At 39.4% G+C, this 23,455-nt stretch overlaps 2 protein-coding genes across 2 annotated transcripts; both read left to right on the top strand.

Moving 5' to 3' along the window:
* Positions 1 to 8,186: 8,186 nt before the first annotated feature.
* On the top strand, positions 8,187 to 9,140 carry LOC308421518 (vomeronasal type-1 receptor 4-like; the record flags this gene model as incomplete). The annotated part of the gene is made up of 1 exon (XM_080917919.1): positions 8,187 to 9,140. The coding sequence occupies exon 1, from the start codon at positions 8,205 to 8,207 to the stop codon at positions 9,138 to 9,140; it is 936 nt and encodes a 311-aa protein (XP_080774045.1). The 5' UTR covers positions 8,187 to 8,204.
* Positions 9,141 to 20,818: 11,678 nt separating this feature from the next.
* LOC308421885 (vomeronasal type-1 receptor 90-like) lies at positions 20,819 to 21,771 on the top strand (the record flags this gene model as incomplete). Its single annotated transcript, XM_080918355.1, has 1 exon — positions 20,819 to 21,771. Exon 1 carries the CDS (start codon positions 20,863 to 20,865, stop codon positions 21,769 to 21,771), a length of 909 nt encoding a protein of 302 aa, XP_080774481.1. The 5' UTR covers positions 20,819 to 20,862.
* Between the last annotated feature and the right edge of the window lie 1,684 nt (positions 21,772 to 23,455).

Genomic DNA, 23,455 nt, shown 5'->3' with positions numbered 1-23,455 from the left:
TTGACCTCTAATTTTTTTCATCAACAACTTTACAATTCAGAACCCAAGAAAGAAGAAAAGGTAAGGCTACCAAGTTCCTCCAAAAGATCATTATTTGTTAATTATCAAGTTGAAAGAGTTAAATGGGCAAAATACCAGAAGAAGAAAACAAGAATTTTCCTGTAAATTAGTCAGTGACTTCAAAATGACGCAAATTCGCAGAAGCATGAAGTAAGGACATAAATTTAAGACCCAGAGACTTTTCGGGAAATGCAGACAGATGCATGGCGTTTGAATGACTGTATAGAGGTGAGCAGTAACGGCTTCAGCAGGAAACTCAGCAGAGCAGAAGAGAGTGAATTCAGAGATGGAGGACAATGTCAAAGAGACTAAAAAAAAACCAGGACAAATACATACATAAATGAGTAATATCAAAGAACTCTGAGATGTGATAAAGAGACTGTGTCAAACACTCCATGGGGAGGCTAAGTAAAAACTAAGGTATAGAAAACATATCCAGCGAAATGATAGCTGAAAAAAATGCAAATTTATGGGAAGAAATGGATGTCTAGGAATGAGAAATTTAAAGTCTTAAAGAGATCTTTTCAGAAAAGAAATGCCTCTAGTGCATCACAGCCACCATGCAAAATATGCAAAACAAAGTAACAATATTAAATACTGTATGAGAAACACCAACTCAGAAACAAACACATACAAATAACATTATACTTTTTAACAGAAAGTCTAACAGTCAGGAAAACTTAGAATGATGCATTTCAAGCCATGAAAGTGAATAACTGCCCATTAAAATTGCGATATTCAAAACGGGTTACTCTTAAAATCCACAGGGATATCAAGGTATTTCAAGGCAGCTGCAGACTAAAGAAACTCATGATCACCGAGTCAGTACTGCAGAAGATGACTAAAATGATCTTAAACACAGCAAGAGAAGAAAGACCATCTCAGTTAATGCGAACATATGAAACAACAAAGTTCTTGAGAAAAATAAAGAAACAGTGCAAGGTAGAAAAGAGCCATGTCTGACTCAGTAAATGAGAGAAAGAAAAGAACAAACAATAATTCAGCCAACTGACCAGAAAAAACTAGGAACAAAATTAGGGACCCCTTTTAATAATAATGTACAGGGCCTTAATTCCACAGTTAAAAGTCACAAGCTAGATGACTAGATTAAAACAACATCCAGGGCTGGGGAGATACCTCAGTAGGTGAAGCACTTAGTGCAAAAGCATGAGAACTTGATTTTGGATCCCCAAATCTTACAATTTATGGGATACAGTAACATGAATCTTTAATCCTAACTCTCCTACAACAAAATGGCAGGTGCAGACAAGGGAATGCCCAGAATCTCATGAACCAGCCCAAGTAATAATGCAGTGGGAAGCAACCATATGCCAAATGAATTGAAAGGAGAAATCTGTGTTTCATGTCCTGTGACATTCACACACACACACACACACACACACACACACACACACACACACACAAATTAAGAACAAGATACAACTTTGTATTATGTCCAAGAAACACAACTTACTTCCGAAGACAACTGAGTGAAAGGATTCTGTTACAAAGCAAAGGGAAGCTGAAAACAAGCCAGGTTGGACAGTCTGATAGATAAACAACTAGAATTCAAACCTAGATTTATCAGAAGACATAAAGAAGGTAACTATGTATTAATAAAGAGAGGAAGAAATCACACAGTTGTAACAACTGTAAGTGCATAGGCACTTACACAGAGAATTTTAAATGTTTCAGATAAATAACCTGGCATTGTACCTCATGGTCTGAAAAATATAAACAACTCAAACAGTAGACATGAAGAAAAATAAAGATAGCAGGAATTATCAAATGAGCAATACAAACAGAAATGAAACAGAAGTTGGTGCTTTGAAAACAAAACAAAATGTTGACAAACCTTTAGCCATAACCAACCAAAATAATAGAGATGCCCCAATTTAATAGAAATCAAAGTTAAAAAAAAGTGATGTTTAAACAAGACACTATCGAAATCCAGAGGGTCATCAAGGACAGTGTAAAAAATCTATGTTTTAGGATGCAGAGTCAGGCAGATTTCTATAAGTTTGGGGCTTATATGGTCTACATAGTGAGTCCCACGCTATCTCAGACTACAAAGGAGAACCTGTCTCAAAACAACAACAAAAACAAAAACAACAAGAGAAAGAAAAAACTATACCCTAGGCTGGACATGGTTGTTCATCCCTGTAATCCCAGCATTTCAGAGGCAGAAGCAGTAGGATTGGAGTAAGTCTTGTTTTCACTACATTGTAAGGTTCAGGTCTGCTGTACATTAGACACTGCTCTCTGACAAACAAAATCTATATCTCAAAACTGGGTAAATCTGTAAGAAATGTATAAATGTTTAGAAACATATGCCTTACCAAAATAAAAACGAAGAGAACACAAAGAATTTAAACTAATCTGTAACAAATAATCAATCTGATTAGAACACTGATAAACAGTTTCCCGATAAATACCGGTTCTAACAGATCTTTAGAGAAGATCCTACAACAGTGCTCCTTGGGCTATTCTATTAAACAGAAGGATGGGAGCACATCCTGCAGGAAGGCATGCAGTCACCTGAAATTAGAATTTTTCCACATGCTAGAAATTTACTCTTGGAGGAGCCTCCATGCTTTTCCTGGATTCTTGTTCCTTCTACTGCATTTCCATCATCACCGACTCCTCTACTATTTTACAAATCATCACTGCGTGTAAGAGGCTGGTCTAACCAAATGATCAAGTGAACAAGAAGGATTTCGGGAAGCATATCTTATCTGAAGGTTGGTTACAAAGTGGAGACAAGCAGAAATTGCTTGGCATTGCTGGGTACCAATCACTAAAGAACAGGTAGGGGTAAACCCTGTAAGACAATTCCAAACACATTCAAGACATTGATGTGTGCTCAAAAAATAAATAAGAAAACACAGGAAAAATGTTATCTTTCAGAGACTGACATTGTAGTTTGGGGGAAAAGCTCCAGTTGAGAGAAACAGTCCTAAGTCCAGGATTCTGTAAATAGCTCAGGAAGAGTGTGCAACACAATCTGGTTTCTACTTCTGTTCACCACTTAGTGCCTACACAGAAAATGTAGCATTTGCCAGGACACCTTGTCCTTCCCTACTAGCATGTTTTTTTCAGAGTTTAGAGCTCCACTCCTGTTCAGTCATACGGTATTTACAGGCAGACATAGAGACAAAGAGCTATAAGCTTGGATGGGACTCTGCTGAATCCTCTGTAGTACAGTCTTATCAGACAAGAGGGTATTCTGTTCTGAGGACCCCACAATCTCTGGACCAGGAGGACACTGAAGATCCAAATGCACACCAACCAGGAGACTTCCAGTCTTTCTCTGTTACAGAATTCCCAGGAGAGCACCTATCTTTGCAGTGTATGCACTGCCCTGGGGCCAAGAGGTGGCAAAGAGCTATTCACCTAAGCTATCCAACAGCTCAATGTCCTTCCTATCTGAGGAAGGAAGATGTTTTTTTTTTTTTTTTTTTTTTTTTTTTTTCTGAAACATCTAACTACTGGCCATCTTATGCTGAAAGACCCTCGTCTAGAGGACCTTTATCTGAGGAGACCCCAGGACTCAAGAACCAGCCGAGACCACTGGATGCAAGTCGCAAGAGGGTTTATTGCTCACACACGGGCGTCTGTGTGTGACAGCCTATTCGGAGGACTGGCGTGCCGGACAAAGGGACAAGTTTTTTTTATAGGGCTTGAGGGGCAGAAGTGAGGTACAGAAGCAGAAGCATAGTTACAGGGTTCTAATTGGTTAGTTTAAATGTGGCCAGGGAATGAGTCCAAGGACATGGCACCTGGCATCATCCGGGGCTGTGGTTTTTCCGAGAACAGCTGCCTTGGGCTTATCTGAGAGCTTTCTGTTCTCTGTCTGTTGCAAGCTGGCCACCCACCGGTATCTTGTTTGGCCACCTGGGTCCCTGACCTGGCCTGCCCTGTGTGTGCACAGCCTTGCAGAAATGGCATTATTGCTGCTAAGCGGGGGTCTTTCAATGCCATCCTTGCGGAGAATGGCTGTTTCTCCACAGGCCTCAAGAGTATGCACAGAGTTTGCAATCGTTGTCATTAGGTGGCAATGGACAATAGTGTGGGTTCAGTGCATCACCCGACATTTCTATCCAGAATGTATATTGCCTGTATTTTTCTCTTGCACTTTTAAAATAAAAGATGGATGCCACAGCCACTTTGTGTTCATAGTTCTGATGTACACTGACATCTCACAGACAAGCTGTGTCTGAGAGGCATTAAGGAGACTAACACAACAAATGATCCTCACACCTCTAGACAGGATATAGAGAAAATAAACAGGTTAAATGTGAGCACCAGCTGAAGGAAATGTTGTGAAACAAATGAATTCACAGAACTAATTCTTTTGAGAACTTAGGGTTCAGTTCAGCCATGTTGGCTATCAATATGGATGGAAGGATAATGATTCTTTCTAGTGGGGCTGGAGATGTGGTTTAGCAACCAAGAGCAGTTGATAATCCGGCAGAAGGCTCAGGTTGTGTTCCTAGCACCCACATGTTGGTTCACAATTTCCTATGACTCCATTTTCCGAGGGTCCCATGCTTTCTTACAGCCTCTGTGTGGGAAGATGTCCTTCCGGGTTTCAGAAAGAGAAACTTGGACAGCAACCCAGGCACAAAATCTTGACCTACCATCTGTCCTGCCTGAAAAATATGCCAAGACAATGATGACAGAAACTTATAAAAATAATCAAAAAGTGACTGGCTTACTTTAAGGGCAGATTTTTTTCACTAGATTTACTAGAGCCCACATACCTAAGGTCAGCACAAATACTACTGGTCTTTAAAAAAAGAAGAAGTAATGAAATCAGTCCTAATGATATTATACTCATAGATCATGTGTTATCAAGTCATCAACAGGGAGGCTTCCCCCAGGAATAGAAAAGATCACAGCATGATTTTAGGCAGAAAATGAATCAATTTGGGAGGTCTTCATCAAATTCCTCACATCAGAACAAGGGAATTTTTTTTTTGAAAGAAGAGGCAGAAACATCTTAAGAGCCAGAGAGGATGAAGGTCACCAGGGGAACAGGGCCCTCTGAATCACCTAAGTGAAGTACATTTGAGCTCACAGAGGCTGAAGCACCAAGCACAGGGCCTAAATGAGTCAGGAGATCCTCTGGAGATGCCAGAAGCTCAGTACACAGAAACTTCCTCTCAAAAATAATTAATAATTAAACATTAATTAAGCTTGATATAACTTCTGAGAAAAGTGGATGCTGTAACTGTGGGAGAGAGGGAAGCTGTACTTCAGGGACTGAGGCCCTACAGTGACCTTCCTTCCCCCTGACACTGTGACAACATGAAACATGAAGTCTGTGGTACAAGATGACAACCAAGAGCCTCACAGGTCCAGACAGTACAAATATGACCCGGCAAGTGTCACCTTCCCAGAGCTGCCCCAGAGACTGACTGCACCACAGAGGTCCAGGTAAGATCTTCATCCCCTCAGCTGTGCATTGAGAGAGGCATTACAGCTGAAGTCTCTCTCTAAGACAGGGAGGAGTTGAGAGACTGTGTGAGCCTCGGATCCTTAACTTTCCACTGACTGTGACAAGGCTGGTCCTTCAGTCCAGAGAGATCTAAAAAGATGAGTTCTATGGAATACAGAAACGGACATGCTGAGGTACTGCTGTCCATCTTCAGGCTGCAGTCAGAACAGAGCTCTGGCTGTGTCTTTACCTCCTTAACTTTATCAGAGGAATCAGTAAGATATACAGGGCTTTCATGTGTCTAAGATAAAATTTAAAATATAATGAAACATCCCAGGAACAGCAGCATTACAGAGATTGCAGCAAAAAGGACTGCTTTTCAGTGATTTGCAGCTAGACCAGTACATCCTGAAACAGCTCATCTTAACTTTGCCCCAGAACTAAGCAGCAAAGAGTAACAATCTTTTCTGTTTGGTTTCATCCTTTGCTGGCTTGCTTTTAGAAAATCCGGATAGACTTACACAGTCTACCTCAGATTTGGGACGTAGGGTTAAACCCACTATGGAAACATCTACCTATATAAACAGAAGTCCATCCTGTCTTTTAAATTAATTTCCTTTAGCATTTCCAAATACTGTAGAAGATGAGTTGCCTGTCTCTTCTCTGAAAGTCTACTTTAATAAAAGTGAAACACTTATTAGAAGGCTCAGAGATTGGTCAAAAATATGGATTAATGTTTGGTAACAGGTATAGACAATTTGAAATAGAGGATGCCCCAGGAATCAATTATTAAGGAAACAGAAAATAATGATAGTGTATTTCATCAGGAGGTGGGGCTATCGATTGCAGCAATTTTTACAGACTCCAATCTTTAAATGAACAACAGTTAATGTTCAATGTAAAAATCAATAATGATTGTTTGTTAGCTTTTTATAAATGTCTAGAGAATGTTGTATTCAGAATGGTATTGTGATTTCTAAAATTCACTGATACAGGCACCAATTACCTCTTTCTTTGTTGGATGGGCAGTAGTAAAGGAATAATTGACATTTCTAGAGTCATGAAGGCACCTGGAACAAACCTGACAAGAAGGCTAGATTCTTGTGCGTCACATGTGAGATCGTGAGGACAAAAACATTTAAGGTTTCCTGTGAGTTTAGTAAGGACAGCACAGAACAGAGGAATTCCAGATAATAAGAACATACAAACTCATGGAGCCATTGAAGCATCCAGATTCCTCTTACTCTAGAAAAAAAGCCTTCCATAGACCCCTGAGAAATGAGAATGGAGCTTTAAAACATGAAGAGAAACATCCTGCAGAGAGGTCTTGGAATCAGCTTGGGTTGATGTAGGACAAAGCAGCTGCCTGACAAACAGGTTGGAAAAGAAACAGGAGGAGAAGCGGGCTGTAAAGCAAACTGATGTAACCACTGCTCGCAAGGACCCAGGAAGGCAAATGCCACCATGTCCTCTTAGATGGGAGGGTCCCTGCTCACAACTGTGTACCCCAACCTACTGTATACCCCAACCTACTGTATATTCCTACATATTGACATACTGAGAAACCATAACTCAATAACTTCACTCATCTCAGGACAGTACCTAACAACTCATTAATCATCTTTCTCTCTCTCATCAGCAACAGCTGCTACAAGGCTTCTCCATGCTCTATTAGATGTACTGAAGTCCTGCCTTTGGATCACAGATGCTCTGAGTCATCCAATGGGATCACAGCCCCTTGCTACCCACTGTCCTAGGAAGCATTCCAGGGTTCTAAGGGCACTGCCACTGGCTTCCACCAAGTGGTTACATGAATTTTTTACACAAGAGTCTTTTTCAGGACATGTTTTGGTAATTCAACTTTTACTGGGGGCTTATCTGGAAAGGTTACACAATTTGACTTGACACTAAGACCTTTCTTTAAAAACACCTAGTAAACATTCATGCAGATGGAAATTGCATAATGGTCACTATAAAATCTTGGCATATTAAGATGTAGAGATTGAAGTTATAAAGCTTTGGGATCAATTTCCATTTTAAAAATTGTTGTGTGATTCAAGATGCAGATAAGAAAGGAATATCAGACAAAAAGGGAGAGATGTGGAAGTAAAGTAACTAAATGTTAGAGATGCTGCGGGTGTTGGTTCACAGGGTCTCTCAGTTTCTACATATGATGTGGGGAAGGCAGACAGGTTCAGCGCAAGCCTAGGGCTTTGGGAATTGACTGGGGAAATATAAATAAATAGAATGAGAACTAGAAGAATTTTTGCTTAGGGGATTTGGAATTCAACTTATCAGTGCTGTGTGACTACAAAGATAATGCACTAATGCAGATAGACAGACAGACAAACAGACAGACAGACAGACAGACAGACAGACAGACACACACACACACACACACATCCACAAATCAAACTTGAAATAATCAATTATAGTGCAAAGTTAAAAACCATTATCCTGCAAACTTTTTATTTAAATACCAGTTTCCAATATTGCCTGTAAGAGCACACAAAATATCACAGGAAACAAGAGAAATTTCGGGGATTTAATCTGCAATATTTCCTGTATCCATGATTACTTTGTGAACTTTAGAAAATGATATTGTGCAAAATTTGTTGTTCAGATCTATGTATAGGATTACTGAGGTTTTCTTCAAAAAGTATTTGTATCCTGGATACTAGTGTTTCTAAGTAGAAAGGAAGAAATGATTTTGAAGTCTACTAATAAAATTCTTTTCCTCTGTATAACTGTGGTTGGTACTCTCGGGAACATGTCTGTTTCTGTGAGTTATATGTACAGTTGGTGGGGAGACTCTGAGAGGAAACGCATACACCTTATTCTCATCCACTTGGCTTTTACAAACATCCTAATTCTTCTTACAAAAGGATTACCAAAGACAATAGCAGCTTTTGGTCTGAGAAACTTCCTGGATGACATAGGCTGTAAGATCATTGCTTACTTGGAGAGGGTGGCCCGTGGCCTCTCCATCTGCACCACCAGTCTCCTCACTGTGGTCCAGGCCATCACCATTAGTCCCAGAGGATCTGGTTGGAGGCGACTCAGACCAAAGACTGCATGGCACATCCTTCCATTCTTCTCATTCTTTTGGATACTCAATGCTTTAATCAGTGTGAACCTGATCCATTCCGTCACAAGTATAAGTCTGAATATATCAGAACGTATGAATGATGAAAACTATTGTTATTTTATGCCATCAAATCATAAAGGAAAATGGATTTTTCTCCTTTTCATGGTCCTGAGAGATGCAGTGTTCCAGGGTGCCATGGGAGGGGCCAGTGGTTACATAATTTTTCTTCTCCACAAGCACCACAAGCAGGTCCTCTACCTTCAGAACTCCAAGCTTCTCTACAGAACTCCCCCTGAGCTGAGAGCTGCTCAAAGTGTCCTCCTTCTGATGCTGTGTTTTCTTTTCTTCTACTGGACAGATTGTGCCTTTTCTCTAATTTTAAGTCTCTCTTCAAGGGACAGTGCATTAATGGCAAATACTCAATTTTTTACTCTTGGTTATGCAACCATTAGCCCCTTTGTGCTGATTCACAGGGATGGGCTCCTGGTTGAATGTTGGCATGCTCAGTGGGAGAAATTGACAAAATGTCTCTCTCATTTAAATGTTCAATAAGAGTCAGAGTAATTTTTTTAAATACATTTTGGGTATGGCACAATTTTGCAAAGCAATTTAAGCATGTGTTTATCCTCAGACACTCTTCTTGGTGACCTTGAGTTGACAGAAGAAAGACCTTCTCAAATTACAGTGATACACACATCTCATTCTCTATTTGCCACATTTGTAGATTTTTTTTTTAAGAAAAAAACTTGTCAGTTTGTATTAATTTACTGTTAATGAATATTTAATCTGCATTTGTGACTTATGAATATGTATATGTCCTGTGTTATAGAAACTGGAGAGAACAGCAAACCTCCAGTTGTTAACTAGATTTAGAACCAATGCATGGTTTCTAGAAGTTGAACCTTGCTTTTCTGGAAGACTATACAATGCTCTTACATGCTGAGCTATCTCTCTAGCACTGAGAAAATAGGTCTAACAAAGATTTGTATAACTAGTTTTATGACTACCACGACTAGAAACATGCAGATGAATTTTGTAAATTTTATCAAGTCGTAGTCATGTAATCATGTTAGTTTAAGAAATACTATGTCTTGTACTTGACAATGTGCTTTCTAAATATCAATGCACACATCTGTTCTCCCCAGATATGGTAAAAATAAGTGTGTGAAGAAATGGTTCTGCCTAAGTTGAGCTGAGTGAGCCAGTTTAATGGGTCATCTGGGCACATCATCATTATAAGAACATAGGAGACACAAATGCTGTTGTATCACCAGCACATATGGATCTAACGCCATGGTGGTGAACATCTAAAAAAGATTCTGCTGTTATCCGTGCTTTCACTCCAAGGGACCTCTCACTCCAGGACCTGCTCCAGTGTGGAGTCAAGCACAGTCCCCTAAAGTGGTTATTTACTAAGCCTGGCTCCCACACATCTCATTCCCATAGCCCCACGTGCCCTCACCTCACCTGGGCAACAGAGCTAGAACAGCATGTACCGGCTGCCTCTCAGCCATTGTTTTCATACAGTGTCCTCCACAGACTGGTAAAAACATGACTCAACAATCAATAACTTATCAAACAGATTTATATGTTAAATTCTCAATCCAGAATACATCCAAACAATAAATTCTCTGCCAATTTATAAAGATATAAAACGCCCACTTAGATGAGATAGATCTAGTTCATGTTAATCTGAACCATCCTCCTCTGTCACCTCCATCCTGTATCTCCCTCTTCTCCTCTTCTGCCTTATCAGAACTTTGGTCCCCGCCCACTCTCTATTGTTCAATCATGTATTGTCTTGATATCAACCTACACAACGTGGTGACAACCCCAAATATTCTATGCAAGAAAATATTCCAACCCTTTATAAAGCTACTCCATCCTATGTGTCTCTTCAAGATAATATGCAGCTGTGGTTGGAAGACGTGAAAATGGAAACTCATGTACAGATGTGAATACAGGCTCCAGTCTACATCCACAACACACTCATGCACACAGACACACAGACACACACACACACACACACACACACACACATTAGACGTTAACTGTTGTCATTGCCAGCCCCATAGGACAAACTACTTCTCTATCATTTTGTGTATTTCGTTGCTGTGACTATAAGCAAATGTATCCTGTATGACATCCAGTCCCTGGTTCATGGTGGTCAATTAGCCATGTCACTCTTGACAGAAATGGATTCACCACAAATGTCTAATACTTCTCTGGTTCATATATTCTCTCCACTCCTTCCAAAATGCTCTCTTAATGTTGTTGGATACTGAAGCCCAAGTAGATCTCTAAGCTGACTCACAGTTTGAAAATATGGGTGGCTTTTAGGAAACTGGAAAGTAGTTTAAGAAATTACTTGGGCTTTTACGTCCTCGTTTTTTGCTTGTTTGTCTTGTCAGTTCACATCTTTCTTTTAAAAGATTTTAAACCCTAATGGCTGCTAGGATAACTTTTGATTATCACTTCAAATGTGATAATCATGAATTAAACATATTCACCATCATGTTTTGCTTAATGGTAGTCACTTTCCCATTTATTTATTAATTGATTTATTTATTGACTTTACATCCCAATCACTAAGCCTCCTTGTCATGCCCCATGCATTACACAATTCCTTCCCTCCCCTTCTCTTCTGAGAGGGTGGAGCCCCCCACCCCCCTCACCCTGTATACTCCCACCCTGGCACAATAAGGCTCTGCAGGCCAGGCATATCTTTTCCCACCGAGGCTAGAAAAGACAGCCCATTTGCAGATCAACAAGCAGGCAACAGATTTCGGAGCCCCTGCTTCAGTTGTTGGGGATCCACATGAAGATTGAGCAGCACAAATGCTGCATATGTGCATATAGGGGGCCTAGATCCTGCCTGCACATGCTGGTTGGTTGGTATTGAGTCTCTGAGAGCCTCTGAAAGTTTGGGTTAGTTGATTCTATTGGTCTTCCTGTGCAGTCTCTGCCCTCTTTTGAGAGGTCCTACAATTCTTCCTCCAACTCTTCCATAAGGCTCCCTGAACTCCATTCATTTGTTTATCTGTGGTAATCTGCATCTGTTTCAGTCAGCTGCTAGGTAACTGTCTATAAACATAACAGAGCACCATTAATACTGTCAGGGATTGGTGCTTGCCCATGGAATGGGTCTCAAGTTGGGCCAATTATTGGTTGGACATTCTCTTAGTATCTTCTCCATCTTTACTCCCATCTCTGCACTTTTTTTATAGACAGAAGAAGTTTGGGGTCAGAAGTTTTGTGGGTAGGTTGGTGACCCTATCTCTCTATTGGGGTTCCTGACTGACTACATAAAGTATCTACTTCAGGTTCCATATCCTCAGGGCCAGGAATCTCAAATGATATCACCCTTATAGACTCCAGAACCCCCCCCCCTTTTATCCTAGGTCCCTGGCATATTCTAGAGAAACCCCTAAGCCCCACCCTAGCTAGCTGCATATTTTCATTCTCCTGGTAAGCTAGCCCTTTTCCCTATCTCTCCTCACACCTGATCCCGAGTATTCCCACCCATTTCCTCTTCCTTTCAGTTCCCTTCCTCTGTCTGCCTAGTAGGACTATTTTATTCCCAAATCTAAGTGAAATTCAAGCATCCATGCTTGAGCCTTCCTTTTTGTTTAGCTTCTTGTGGTCTAATGAGTATAGCATGGGTGTGCTGTACTTTATAGTTAATATTGAATTGTAAGTGAGGTATGAATAGTTTTGCTTTAGGAATGCAGTTTTGTTTCTGTTTCTACATGGAATGAAAAGATATGGATATCATCGAAACAGATTAGAATTCAGCAGGAAGGTTCTCCTGAAAGTCTTGACTTCTGATTTGAAAGACATTTAGTTCATTTATAATGTCTCTGCTTATATTTTCTCCTTAAACACAGGTACAATTGGTGGCTGAAAACAGAAATGGAAAAATGTAGTGAGAATTTGATTTCTTTACAAACCCAATATGTTTTCGGTTTAATCCAGGTGTGGTATATGAGGCTACTTCATATTGTAGAAAAAGAGAGAGAAAGAAAAAAGAGAGAGATAGAGAAAGAGAGAGATAGAAGGAGAGAAAAAGAAAGAGAGATTAGTAACTATTTGATTCTTTAAAAAATTGTTTTCAAAAATTAAAAAGGTAGAATAGATCAATAATACAAATGACACCTCACGCTGGCAAAGACCTGGGGCTGAGAAGACTGTCCTGCACTGCTGGTGAACTTGAAAGCTTGCACAGCTGCTGTGAAAATCAATGTCAGCTCCTCAGAGACTGTTCGTCAGAATCCTAAAGACCTTGGGCATATTCTTAAAGGATGATCCACCGTAGCACAAGGACACCCGTTCAACCATGTTCATTGTGGCTTTACTCATAATAGCCAGGGAAACAGCACTGATGGCCCTCAACAAAAAAGTGGGTGAAGAAACGGTGGTACATTTAAACGATGGAGTATTACATAGCTGTTAATAAAAATGACATCACAAAATTTGCCAAGCAATTGGGTACAACTTTAAAAAAAAATCATGCTGAGTGGGGCAACTCAGACCCAGAAAGAAGTTGTTAATTGTTAGAAGTACATTTATATCGTATTTATAAAGATTTCTCATTCATATCTGACTAAATATTTGGGTGATGCATGACTCTACTTTACAATGCTGAATAAATAATTATATTTTGCTTCGTTGCACTGTATACACAAAATATTTAAGTAAATGATGTGCATTATCTTGTGCTATAGGTAGTTAAATAGCTTGTTTTTCTAATGTATTTCTTCCTATTTATGTGTATGTGTGTTGTAGATGTATGCCACATTCACATAGGTCCCCACACAGGCATGAAGAGAGTCTTAGGTCCCAAGGAACTGGAGCTACAAGCTGTCATGGGTCCTGAAAGCTTTAAGATGTTGAACAAAAAATAATCGAAGATTGAAAGACTCTCCCATATTCATGGATATGCAGGATTAATATTGTGAGTCGTGGTTACTCTGCCAAAATCAAGCTACAGATTCAAGGAAATCTCCCTCAAAATTCCAACACGATTCTTCACAGAGTTTTTTTTAAATCTTCAAATTTATATGGAAATTCAAAAAAGACGGGATAGTTTAAACAATCCTGATTAATGAAAGAACTGATGGAGTTTATCTCTATCCCAGATTTCACGTTGTATTACAAAGCTATTGTAACTTTAAAAAAATACACACTTACAGTGGTTTGGCATAAAAACAGACATGTTAATCAATGGACAACTTGAAGACTCAAATGTAATCCTACATATCTATGGACAACTGATTTTTAACAAAGAAGCCAAACATAAAACTGAAGAAAAGATGAGACCTTCAACAAATGATGGTGGTCAAACAGTATGGCAGCATGTAGAAGAATGAAAACAGATTGATGTTTCCCACCATAAAAAAATTATCTCCAAATGGATCAAAGGTCTCAATCTAAGACTTGATATACAAAACTTGCTAGAAGAAAATGTCAGAAATACATCCATTGGCATGAAAAATGCCTTCCTAAACAGATTACAAGTTGGACAGGTATTAAAACCCAACAACAAATAAATGGATCCTCTTGAAGCTGAACATCTCTATAGAGTGAAGGCCATTATTATTCTGTCCAGGTGGCAATCTACAGAATGGGAAAATATCCTTACCAATTATGCATCTGACAGTATGTAGATTATACAAAGAACTATAAATAACTGGACATCAAAAAATAAATAACATCTGTTTATACCTTATTCAGTTGCTATCATTGGGGCGCTCTTTTCCGAAAAACAATAGAGGAGCAGTGGATCTGCAGAAGAGGGGGTGAAGTGGAGGAACTGGAAGGAGTGGAGGGAGGGAATGACGCAATCAGGGGGTTTTGTATTAGAGAAGAATAACTATTAAAACAATAACGTAAAAGACAACCAACCTAAGAGGGGAAAAATAATTATATAAAGCAGTTTCTCAACCTTCCTAATGCTGTGACCTTGTTAATACAGTCCATGTGGTGGTGACCCCCAACCACAAGATTATTTTTGTTGCTACTTTATAACTTTATTCTTATGAACCATACTGTAAATGTTTTCTGTCATAGAGGTTTGCCAAATGGACTGTGACCCACAGGTTGAGAACTACTGATATAGAGAGTTCTCAAATGATGAAACATGAATGGCTGAGTCACACTTAAGGAAACGTTAAGCACCCTTAACCAACATGGAAATGCAAATCAGAATTATTCGAGATTTCATCTTACTCCAGTCACAGTGACCAAGGTCAATGAAAAGCTTACCAGTATGTGCTAATACCAAGGTCAATGAAAAGCTTACCAGTATGTGCTAATAAGGATTTGGGAAGAGGAACAATTGTCCATTAGTAGTGTTTGTCCACATGTGTGCAGCCACTACAGAAATCAGTATGGAGGCTCCTCAAGGAGCCAAGAATTAACCTACCTCAAGATCCAGCTCTCATAAGCACGTGCATATGCACAAAGAATCGACAACTTGCTAGAGAAATACTTGTTCATCCTTGTTCACTGCTGTTCTATTCATAATATTCAGAAACAGGAAACAGGTTAGATGTTCATCGGCTGACAAAGGAATAATGAGAATGTGGTGCATTGACAGAGTGAATATTAGTCAACTGCTAAGAAAATGAAATTTGCAAGTATTGAATACATGGATCTAGAAACAGTCATCATAACTGAGGTGAATCAGATCCCAAAGGACAAATGTCACATGTTTTCTCTCATACATATATGGTATGTTTTAAGCTTTTACTGTATGTGCCACAGATGTATAACTACAGGGGTTAGGTGCCTGGAGATGAATCATGGAAGAAGATGGAGTTTCCAAAGGAAAGGGAGTTAGAATATAGTGTTATAAGAAGATAAAAGAATAAAATAATGAGGGAAGTGGGTGGAAGGTAAAAGAAAACACAGAGACACAACTAACACTAAAGGCCTTTTGAAAAGCCATAGAGACTACTATGGATGCTTTAAAATTATGTACATATATATTAGGAATTTAATGGAAACTAGATAGGTCATGGGTCTACAGGAAAATCTAATGCAATTAGTCCACTAAAGAAACATAGCATTAAAATACCTCCTTGTGACATATTGCTGTACCCATAGGTCAGTCCACCATTCAACCTTCATCAGAGAAGATGTTTCTTCCAGTTGGCGAAATTAAAAGAGAAATCCCCAACTGGACAATGTACAGAGACTTTGAAGCATTTGATCTTATGTGGACGTTTTTTATCAAGGCTCAGAGATCATTATTCAGAAGAGGAAGCACAAGCACTGAAAGAGCCAACGGTGATATTACAGTTTCTTCATAGAGCAGGACTGAAATGGGGCAATCAATTTACTCCAGTGAGATGTCACTAAGTGACACTCAACCACACTCTAGGGCAGGACTCATGCCCAGGTATAGTTGTCTAGCACAAAAAGAAATTATCCATGTTCCTATTTTGTTTTGGGGTTGTTTTTTCTTTTCTTTTTATACTTTTTGTTATTTTTTTCTTTATGGTGTTTGTTTTGCTTTGCTTTAATATTTTTGTGTTGAAGAGCACAAGACAGAAAACATAAAGTCAGGTTGGTAGGATGAAATAAGGGTATTAGATGGTGGAGATAAAATGAACAGAACATTGTGTGAATAAAATAAGTAAGAAAAAGAATATAGATAAAAAAACAATCAAATCTCCAGGAGCCATAGTCTCCCAGTTACTGTGTCTAAACAGGACACTGAAGATGGCTTTTGTCTGTATCACTCAGTGATGCTTCATTGCTATGTTGAATGATATGCTTGAAAGTTATTCAGAAAGTGATCACTTTGGGTTATCGAAGCAGTTCTCAGTTTGGGGGTACAGGAAGTAAAAGATTCAAGACTGGATTGAAGACCAAAGGGCCAGAACCCCTCAGACACTGCGCATCACCCTTCTTACTCAGACACAGCAATTAGGATCAGAAAGTTCCTGGCTTCAGCAAATGGCAGAGCACCAGGGAGAAGGCAGAGCTGCCCTCAGGGATGGAGACAGAAGAGTCTGTTCTGATGAAGCCAAACTCCTAGGGGACATCCTGACACCTTGACACCTTGCTTGAGCACAAGGACTTGAGGTTGATAAACAGGGTCTGGCTGTGCTGTGAGGACACCCACCCTGAGCCCTGCACAGACTGCACAGGTGAGTGCCGCCATGTCATGGGGGATGGGGCTCTTTAACATTGAAAGAAACCTGTGGAGGGCTGATGTGTCCTGGAGAAGGATGCAGACTCGCTGTCACTCAGAGAGAGGACAGTGGCAGGATTTAGGGAAAAGATGGTCAATCATTCTCTAACTGAAATCCAGAACTGTTTCAGTGTCCACAAGGGAGTGAGCTGCTCCCTACACAGGACAGGCAGGGGTGGGAGACAGAGGCAGCTGCAGTTCATCCTGGAGTAGAAGCTCCTGCTCCCACAGCGTCTGCACTATCTGTGTGATTTACCTCCAAAGACTGAGAACTTTGATCTGAGCTGTTGAGATTCTGGTGACTTCAGTCCTTTGTGCAGGCAGTACTCTTTCTTTACCATGATTTCATTTATTGTGACCTTCCCTTTTCTTGGACCCAATGTAAATTGTAGTATATGAAGATCGTAGACATAGGGCTGTATATTAACTCTAACGATCAATGTTAGAATATTGATCTTTAAAGCATACTGGGCACTTCTCCAAGTATTGTGTATGTTAACTCACTGACTCCCTAAAACACACCTGTATTGAACAAAACATAATTTACATATAAAATAGTTTTATAAAAGGCAAATAACATATTCAAAATGATGAATATATGAATTAGGAAAACCAGAATTTGCATCCACAGTGGGAGTTCACAAACCATCTTCTTGTGAACCCTAAACTTTCTATTACTAATCTTTTGGTATCGATCAAGCGGCTGAAATATGTATAACCCTCTACCATATCATTTGTGACAAATTCCTTATTTAACTGAAATGACTTATTTTTACCATCTTGGAGGTAAAAAGCTGTGAAAGCTAATGAAAGTGTATATATGGGAACTGAACGTCTGGCTCCGTGGTTAAAATCACTCACTGCTCTTGCAGAATTCCATGATTCAATTTTCAGCATTCACATGACAGCTAACCACCATCTACAATTCCAAGTCCAAAGAATCTTATGCCTTATTCTGACTTCTGAAGGCATCAGGTGCACAAGTGGTACCCAGGCATATATGCACAAACACAAAAATAGCTAAAACTAAAACAAAGCAAAATAAAAAAGAAGTATTCAAATAAATGTATTTTAATTGATGGATGTAAGTAAATGGGTAATATTTCAGTGCATAAGTGACATTATTCGGAAAGAAAAGCTTCTTTATTTCAATAAATTTTATAATATTTCAAAACAGCAAGGGGTACATCTTTAAAAATATACATTACAGAGATAATACAATAAAAAATTAGCCATGTTGAAAATGACTTTAAAACTAGTTCAGGATATTCAGTGAATCTGTGGAAATTTGGAAATTTTCTTCCCCTGTGGATGTAAGGAAACAGAGAAAACTTTGCTGGATGAATGTTCCAAATTGGATCGACCTCCCTAGAGCTTTAAGGAATGGGAGCAATGAAAGATCTTTTCATTCAGTTCATCTCTGTGATTTATATAGAATAGTACAACCATAACACTCTGTAGTGATTTATGAACAAGTCATTTTTAAGCACCTCATAACAGATACAAGGTAGCAGATGTACTAACGCATCTCTCAGGTCTTCCCACCACAGAGCGGCTGATATATAAGCAGACTAACAGACAGAACAGTCCTGAGGGCTCAGAAAAAGTGTCAGAGACACATATGTGACCTGTGGGCAGCACTGAGCCATGAAAGGTCATGGTTGGACTCGGATCAGGAAGAGAACATCACATGTACCCTGTCAGAAGGTGAGGACCAGTGTTACACCTTCTCAGGAGAAGCTGAAAGTGATTCACAGATAAATGTGTTGAGCAGAAAAGAAAACTAAAATGTGGAAGAAAAACAAATTTAAGGTTCCCATATTTTCATTATTAATGATTTATGAAAACACATTCACAATGAATACAGTTATAGTTTAATCCTTTCTTTAATTTAAAGAGAAGAATACAGAAAACAGATGTCATGTGGAAAATTACCCAAATCAGTATGAGGTACTAGGTAGTTTGTCATTTATAAGGTATAGCATAACTGACTGATAAAATCACCGATTTCATGAACCTTAGAAATCAAGGTTGCAGGAAGAGCTTCTGCTTGGAGTCCAGAGAAGCAATGCCTAAACCACAATCTAAGATTTCATATTTCCTGAGGAGAAGGTTCTCAGGGAATGATCGGGAAAAGCACATAAGTAAGGAATAGCTTACTTTTAATATGATCCCACAAATAAGATAATATGGAACAAGAATTAATCACATCTTCCCATGGGCTATCTACTTACTATTCTACCTACTTATTCTGCTGGGGACCAGGCTAGGCTGTGGGCAAGATCTGGAGAAGGGTAAATGTAAGAGTGGTGAAGGGAAGGAATCATCAAGCATGGGACACCATTATTTCATGAGAGACGGGACGGAGAGGAAGCACATCTCGGTATGGCTAGTCCTACTATGGCAATGTCTGTCTCTTTCAGGATTTATTTATACATGGACTCATTCCCTCAGAAACCTTATCCATGGATTACAGAGATTTCCAAAATACGTTGTCTTCTAACGTCTTCCTTGGTTACATAAGAATATTGAAAGAGGGGCAAAATTAATAAACAGCAATTTTATGAGAACTAAATATTAACATTATGATAAATTCAGTTCTTCTTAAATTCAATATCTTCTTCCTTAAGATTGGTGTCATAGTGCTTTGAGGTCACAAAAATGCTAGACAGGATGACCGTAATTAAATTTGACACTGGTTCAGTTTGGCATAAGATTAATAGATCAAAAGTTATTTTCTACTACCACCTATATCAAACTTGGCTTTCTACAAATGTTCAGTCTTTAACCCATATTTAAATCTTTTCTTCCTTCCCTATATTTCTTTTATATTTGGCATAGGAGCGTCATCATTTTTCTTTGATTCTTAAAATATTGTGAAGTTCCTTTGCTTAAGCAAAGACAGTCTGTCAGTATTCTGCTTTGACAAGTCTGTTCAGGAAGGCAGGCAGTTCACTGAGCAAAGATGCCCTCCTCAGTGTCTCTGTCATGAAGCCTTGTCTCAACAGGATTCCTACCTTTACTACAATTTGGCAGAGAACAGAAGAACATCAGGATTCCTAAAACAGCTCAATCTTGCCTTCAGGAAGGTACCAAGGCTTGTCATTATCCTGTGCTGTCAAAATCTTGTCCTATTCATAAAGCTTTCTTGTTTCTAAGGATGAACATTGGAAACTTAGCAATTCAATTGCATCTTGTCAACTTCTAGAATATTCCTACATTTTTTTCTTTAATAATTCTTCTCAAATCCTCTCTCTCATACTGACTAACAATACTCATAAATGATCTCAATGTTTATTGAAGTAATAAGTTCTTTTAAAAGGACTCAATTTTCCGCGTAACTGTTTTTTCCAGGGATCTTTTATAAATTTCATTCTTGTTTACACCAGCTTTTTGTTATCCCAACTCTAGCTTTCAGAGAGACGTCTTTAAAACAGTACAAAATCTAAGTAGAGCAAAAGATGTTCATCAAACATTCACCGAGGTCAGTCCAGGTTGTCAAAGCACTGGAACTTTGTCAAACAGCGTCTTCAGGAGCCTTGGCATCACAATTAATCTATTTTTTAGTTATTGCCAAAGCCAATTCAGAATCACAGACTTAGGAAAGCTACATGTATTTACCTGGAACACTGTTTGGGTGAGTATTACAATTCATTCGCAAAACTATTTTATGTTAGCTCAGTGTGGGCTTGAGAGATGAACATGTACAAGAGGACAATCTGAGAAGGGAGGCATCTGATGTTATGGCTTCGAAACTGGAGGACAGTGCCCATTGTTTGGATGTTCTCATGAGAAAAGGTTCAGAGATGAAGAATATAAAAATCTGTCTTCTACGAAGGCAGTAAAGGTATGAACACAATGCTCATGTCCAATTGTTAACATCATCTCCATGTAAGTGGAAACAAGAAAAAAAAAAAAGGCACAAAAACAAATGAGGTATTTTAAAGCAAAGAACTCTGTGCATTTATATAATACACTGTTCATTTCACTAAAGAAAACAGAAAACCCACAGGCATGAACTACATCATGTTTACTTCCTGGTGTTTCTCAAAAGGTTTTTTTCTAATTCTGGGCATGAAGATGATTTGGAGTGACCTCATCCAAAGTATAATTTTCTTGTCAATTACTGGACTTGGAGTTTTAGGAAACAACATCTTATTTGTGAGACATTTGTATGCAGCCATCATGGGTCCTGAGAAAAAATATACAGATGTTATTCTCATCCACTTGGCTTTTGTAAACACAATTATTATTGATTGCATAGGGGTCAGAAACATAGTTACATTTTTTTACATCAGAAACTTTCTAGGTGATGTTGGTTGTAAAACTCTAGTTTATCTAGAAAGAGTTGCCCGTGGGCTCTCCATCTGCACCACCTGTCTCCTCAGTGTGGTCCAGGCTGTCACCATCAGACCCAGGACCACCCTTTGGAGAAAGCTCAAACCACAGGCACCATGGCATGTTCTTGCCTTTCTCCTCCTCCTTTGGGTCTTTAATTCCCTGATAAGCTCCAACTTGCTGCACTATATCACCGCAGGCAGTAGCATGAACAGCTCTGTAGTTGGCATGTTTACTGGGTATTGCATTATGCTGCCATCCAGGCACACGGTCAAGTGGCTGTTCCTCTCTCTCATGGCTCTTCGTGATGTCACTTTCCAGGGTGTCATGGGCTGGAGCAGTGGGTCCATGGCTCTCCATCTGTATAAGCATCATGTCCATGTCCTCTACCTTCACAGCTCCAGGTCTGCAAACAATTCCAGGCCAGAGATCAGAGCTACCCAGAGGGTTCTCACTCTCATGACCTGTTTCCTTTTCTTTTATTGGGCAGATTTTATTTTCTCCTTCTACACAGGTTCCACAGTGACACATGATTCCACCATACTAAATATTAAAGCATTTTTAGTTCTTAGTTATGCCAGTCTCAGCCCTTTTGTCCTGATCATCAGAGGTGCTTGTGTTCCTAAGCCCTGCTATGTCCCCTAAGAAACAAAAAGTTCCCTTTCCACACCAAGTTCTTTGTGAGCAAAAGCTATAAACACTGGAATTGTTATTCTTTGCCATTCTAATGTATCATAACAATAAATTGGTTAAGATAATAAATGTTAGGTTTAGGTTATCTTATTTTGGTTGTTGGGGGGGGGTTGGTTTTTATTTTGTTTTGTGTTTCTCTTTGCTTGTTTCTTTTGTTTTCTTTTTGTTTGTTTCTTGTTGTTGTTTCTCAGACAGCCTGTCCTAGATAATTGAAGACTGGATCAGGCTGTAGGAAGTGGGCAGGGATGCTGTCTATCCCACCATTTTTATCATGCAGTCTGGCTTGCTGCATCCTTTATAGAAAATGCAGGAGGGCATGCACTCACCCACAGTTAGAATTGTATATTTCTACATGCTATAGTTTTAGTCTTAGAAGGACCCTCAGATCTTTCCTCTCTTCTTGTTCCTTCTACTGCTTTTCCATCATCACTGACTCCTCTACTCATTGTCAAAGCACTAAATATGTCTCAAGGCAGCTATAACCCAACGAGCAGGAAAACAAGTGAAGAAGGATGTCAGAAAGCATCCTTTATCTGAAGGTCTCTTACAAAGTGGAAATAATCAGGGAAAGCAGCTGATTAACTGCCCCTAGTATGTGCTTGGCATTGATGGGTCCCAATATTTAAAAAACAGGTAAGACTAAACCCTGTAAAGCAGTTTCAAACACATTCAAGACACTGATGTGTGACCAGAAGATAAATAAGAAAACAGGAGAAATGCTGTCTTTCAGAGATTGCCATCATGGTTTGGAAAACAAGCTCCAGTAGAGTGACACTTTGCTGTGTAAACAGCTGGGGAACACTGAGCCACAGCAGCTGGCTCCCACTTAGATTTTGCTCATTCGGGTGTGCATAGAACATGTGGCATTTCAAAGTGACCATACCCCCTGAACACCAGCCATGCTTGGGTTCCATCCTCCGACTGCTGCTTGGGTGCTGACATAAGGACTGCCATGTCTGGGGACAGGACCTTGAAGGTCTTAGAATGCCACAGCCTCCAGCCTAGGAAGACAAGAAAGATCTAGAAAGTTCTTCGAACCCTTATTCTCCAGGCCCTTTATGTGGCAGGCTTCCCAGGGAAGCTCCTGTAGGTGTGTTATGTGCTGTTCACCAGAGCTCTCCATTACCTCCCTGCAGCTTCTACCTGAGAAGTAGAAACATGTCAACAGTCACTGAAAAAGTAACAAAATAACCTGGCAGGGGAGCCAAGAACACACATGCACACACACACACACACACACACACACACATACACACACACACACACACACACACACACACACGCACTCACGCACACTTCAGGGTCAAGATTTGAAAATCTCCAAAGGAATGAATTTAATAGTCCTGGTTGTTGGTTTCTCAAATAGTGATATCATTTTGCTAAGTTTTAATAATGCCCAACTAGGTTAAAGACCACCTCGTTAAGAAGGGCTGTCTCTCCAAAGGCCTCCTGCGTTTCAACAGAGTATCCAGGCTTTCTCATGAGTGGATAGTGGACAGGAAAAAGAGCTCTGTGCTTCGCTTATCCAGAGCTGTCTATTGTTTGTATTCTTCTCACATTATCAAAATAAAAATTCTATATATTTAACTTTATGTGTATGTAGTTTTGATGATCACTATAAAGTTTCATAGTCAAG

The sequence above is a fragment of the Micromys minutus genome (genome assembly GCF_963924665.1).
Source record: "Micromys minutus genome assembly, chromosome: 6".
NCBI lineage: Eukaryota > Metazoa > Chordata > Mammalia > Rodentia > Muridae > Micromys > Micromys minutus.
Note: the sequence above shows the minus strand (reverse complement) of the source record. Positions and strands in the feature narration are given on the sequence as shown.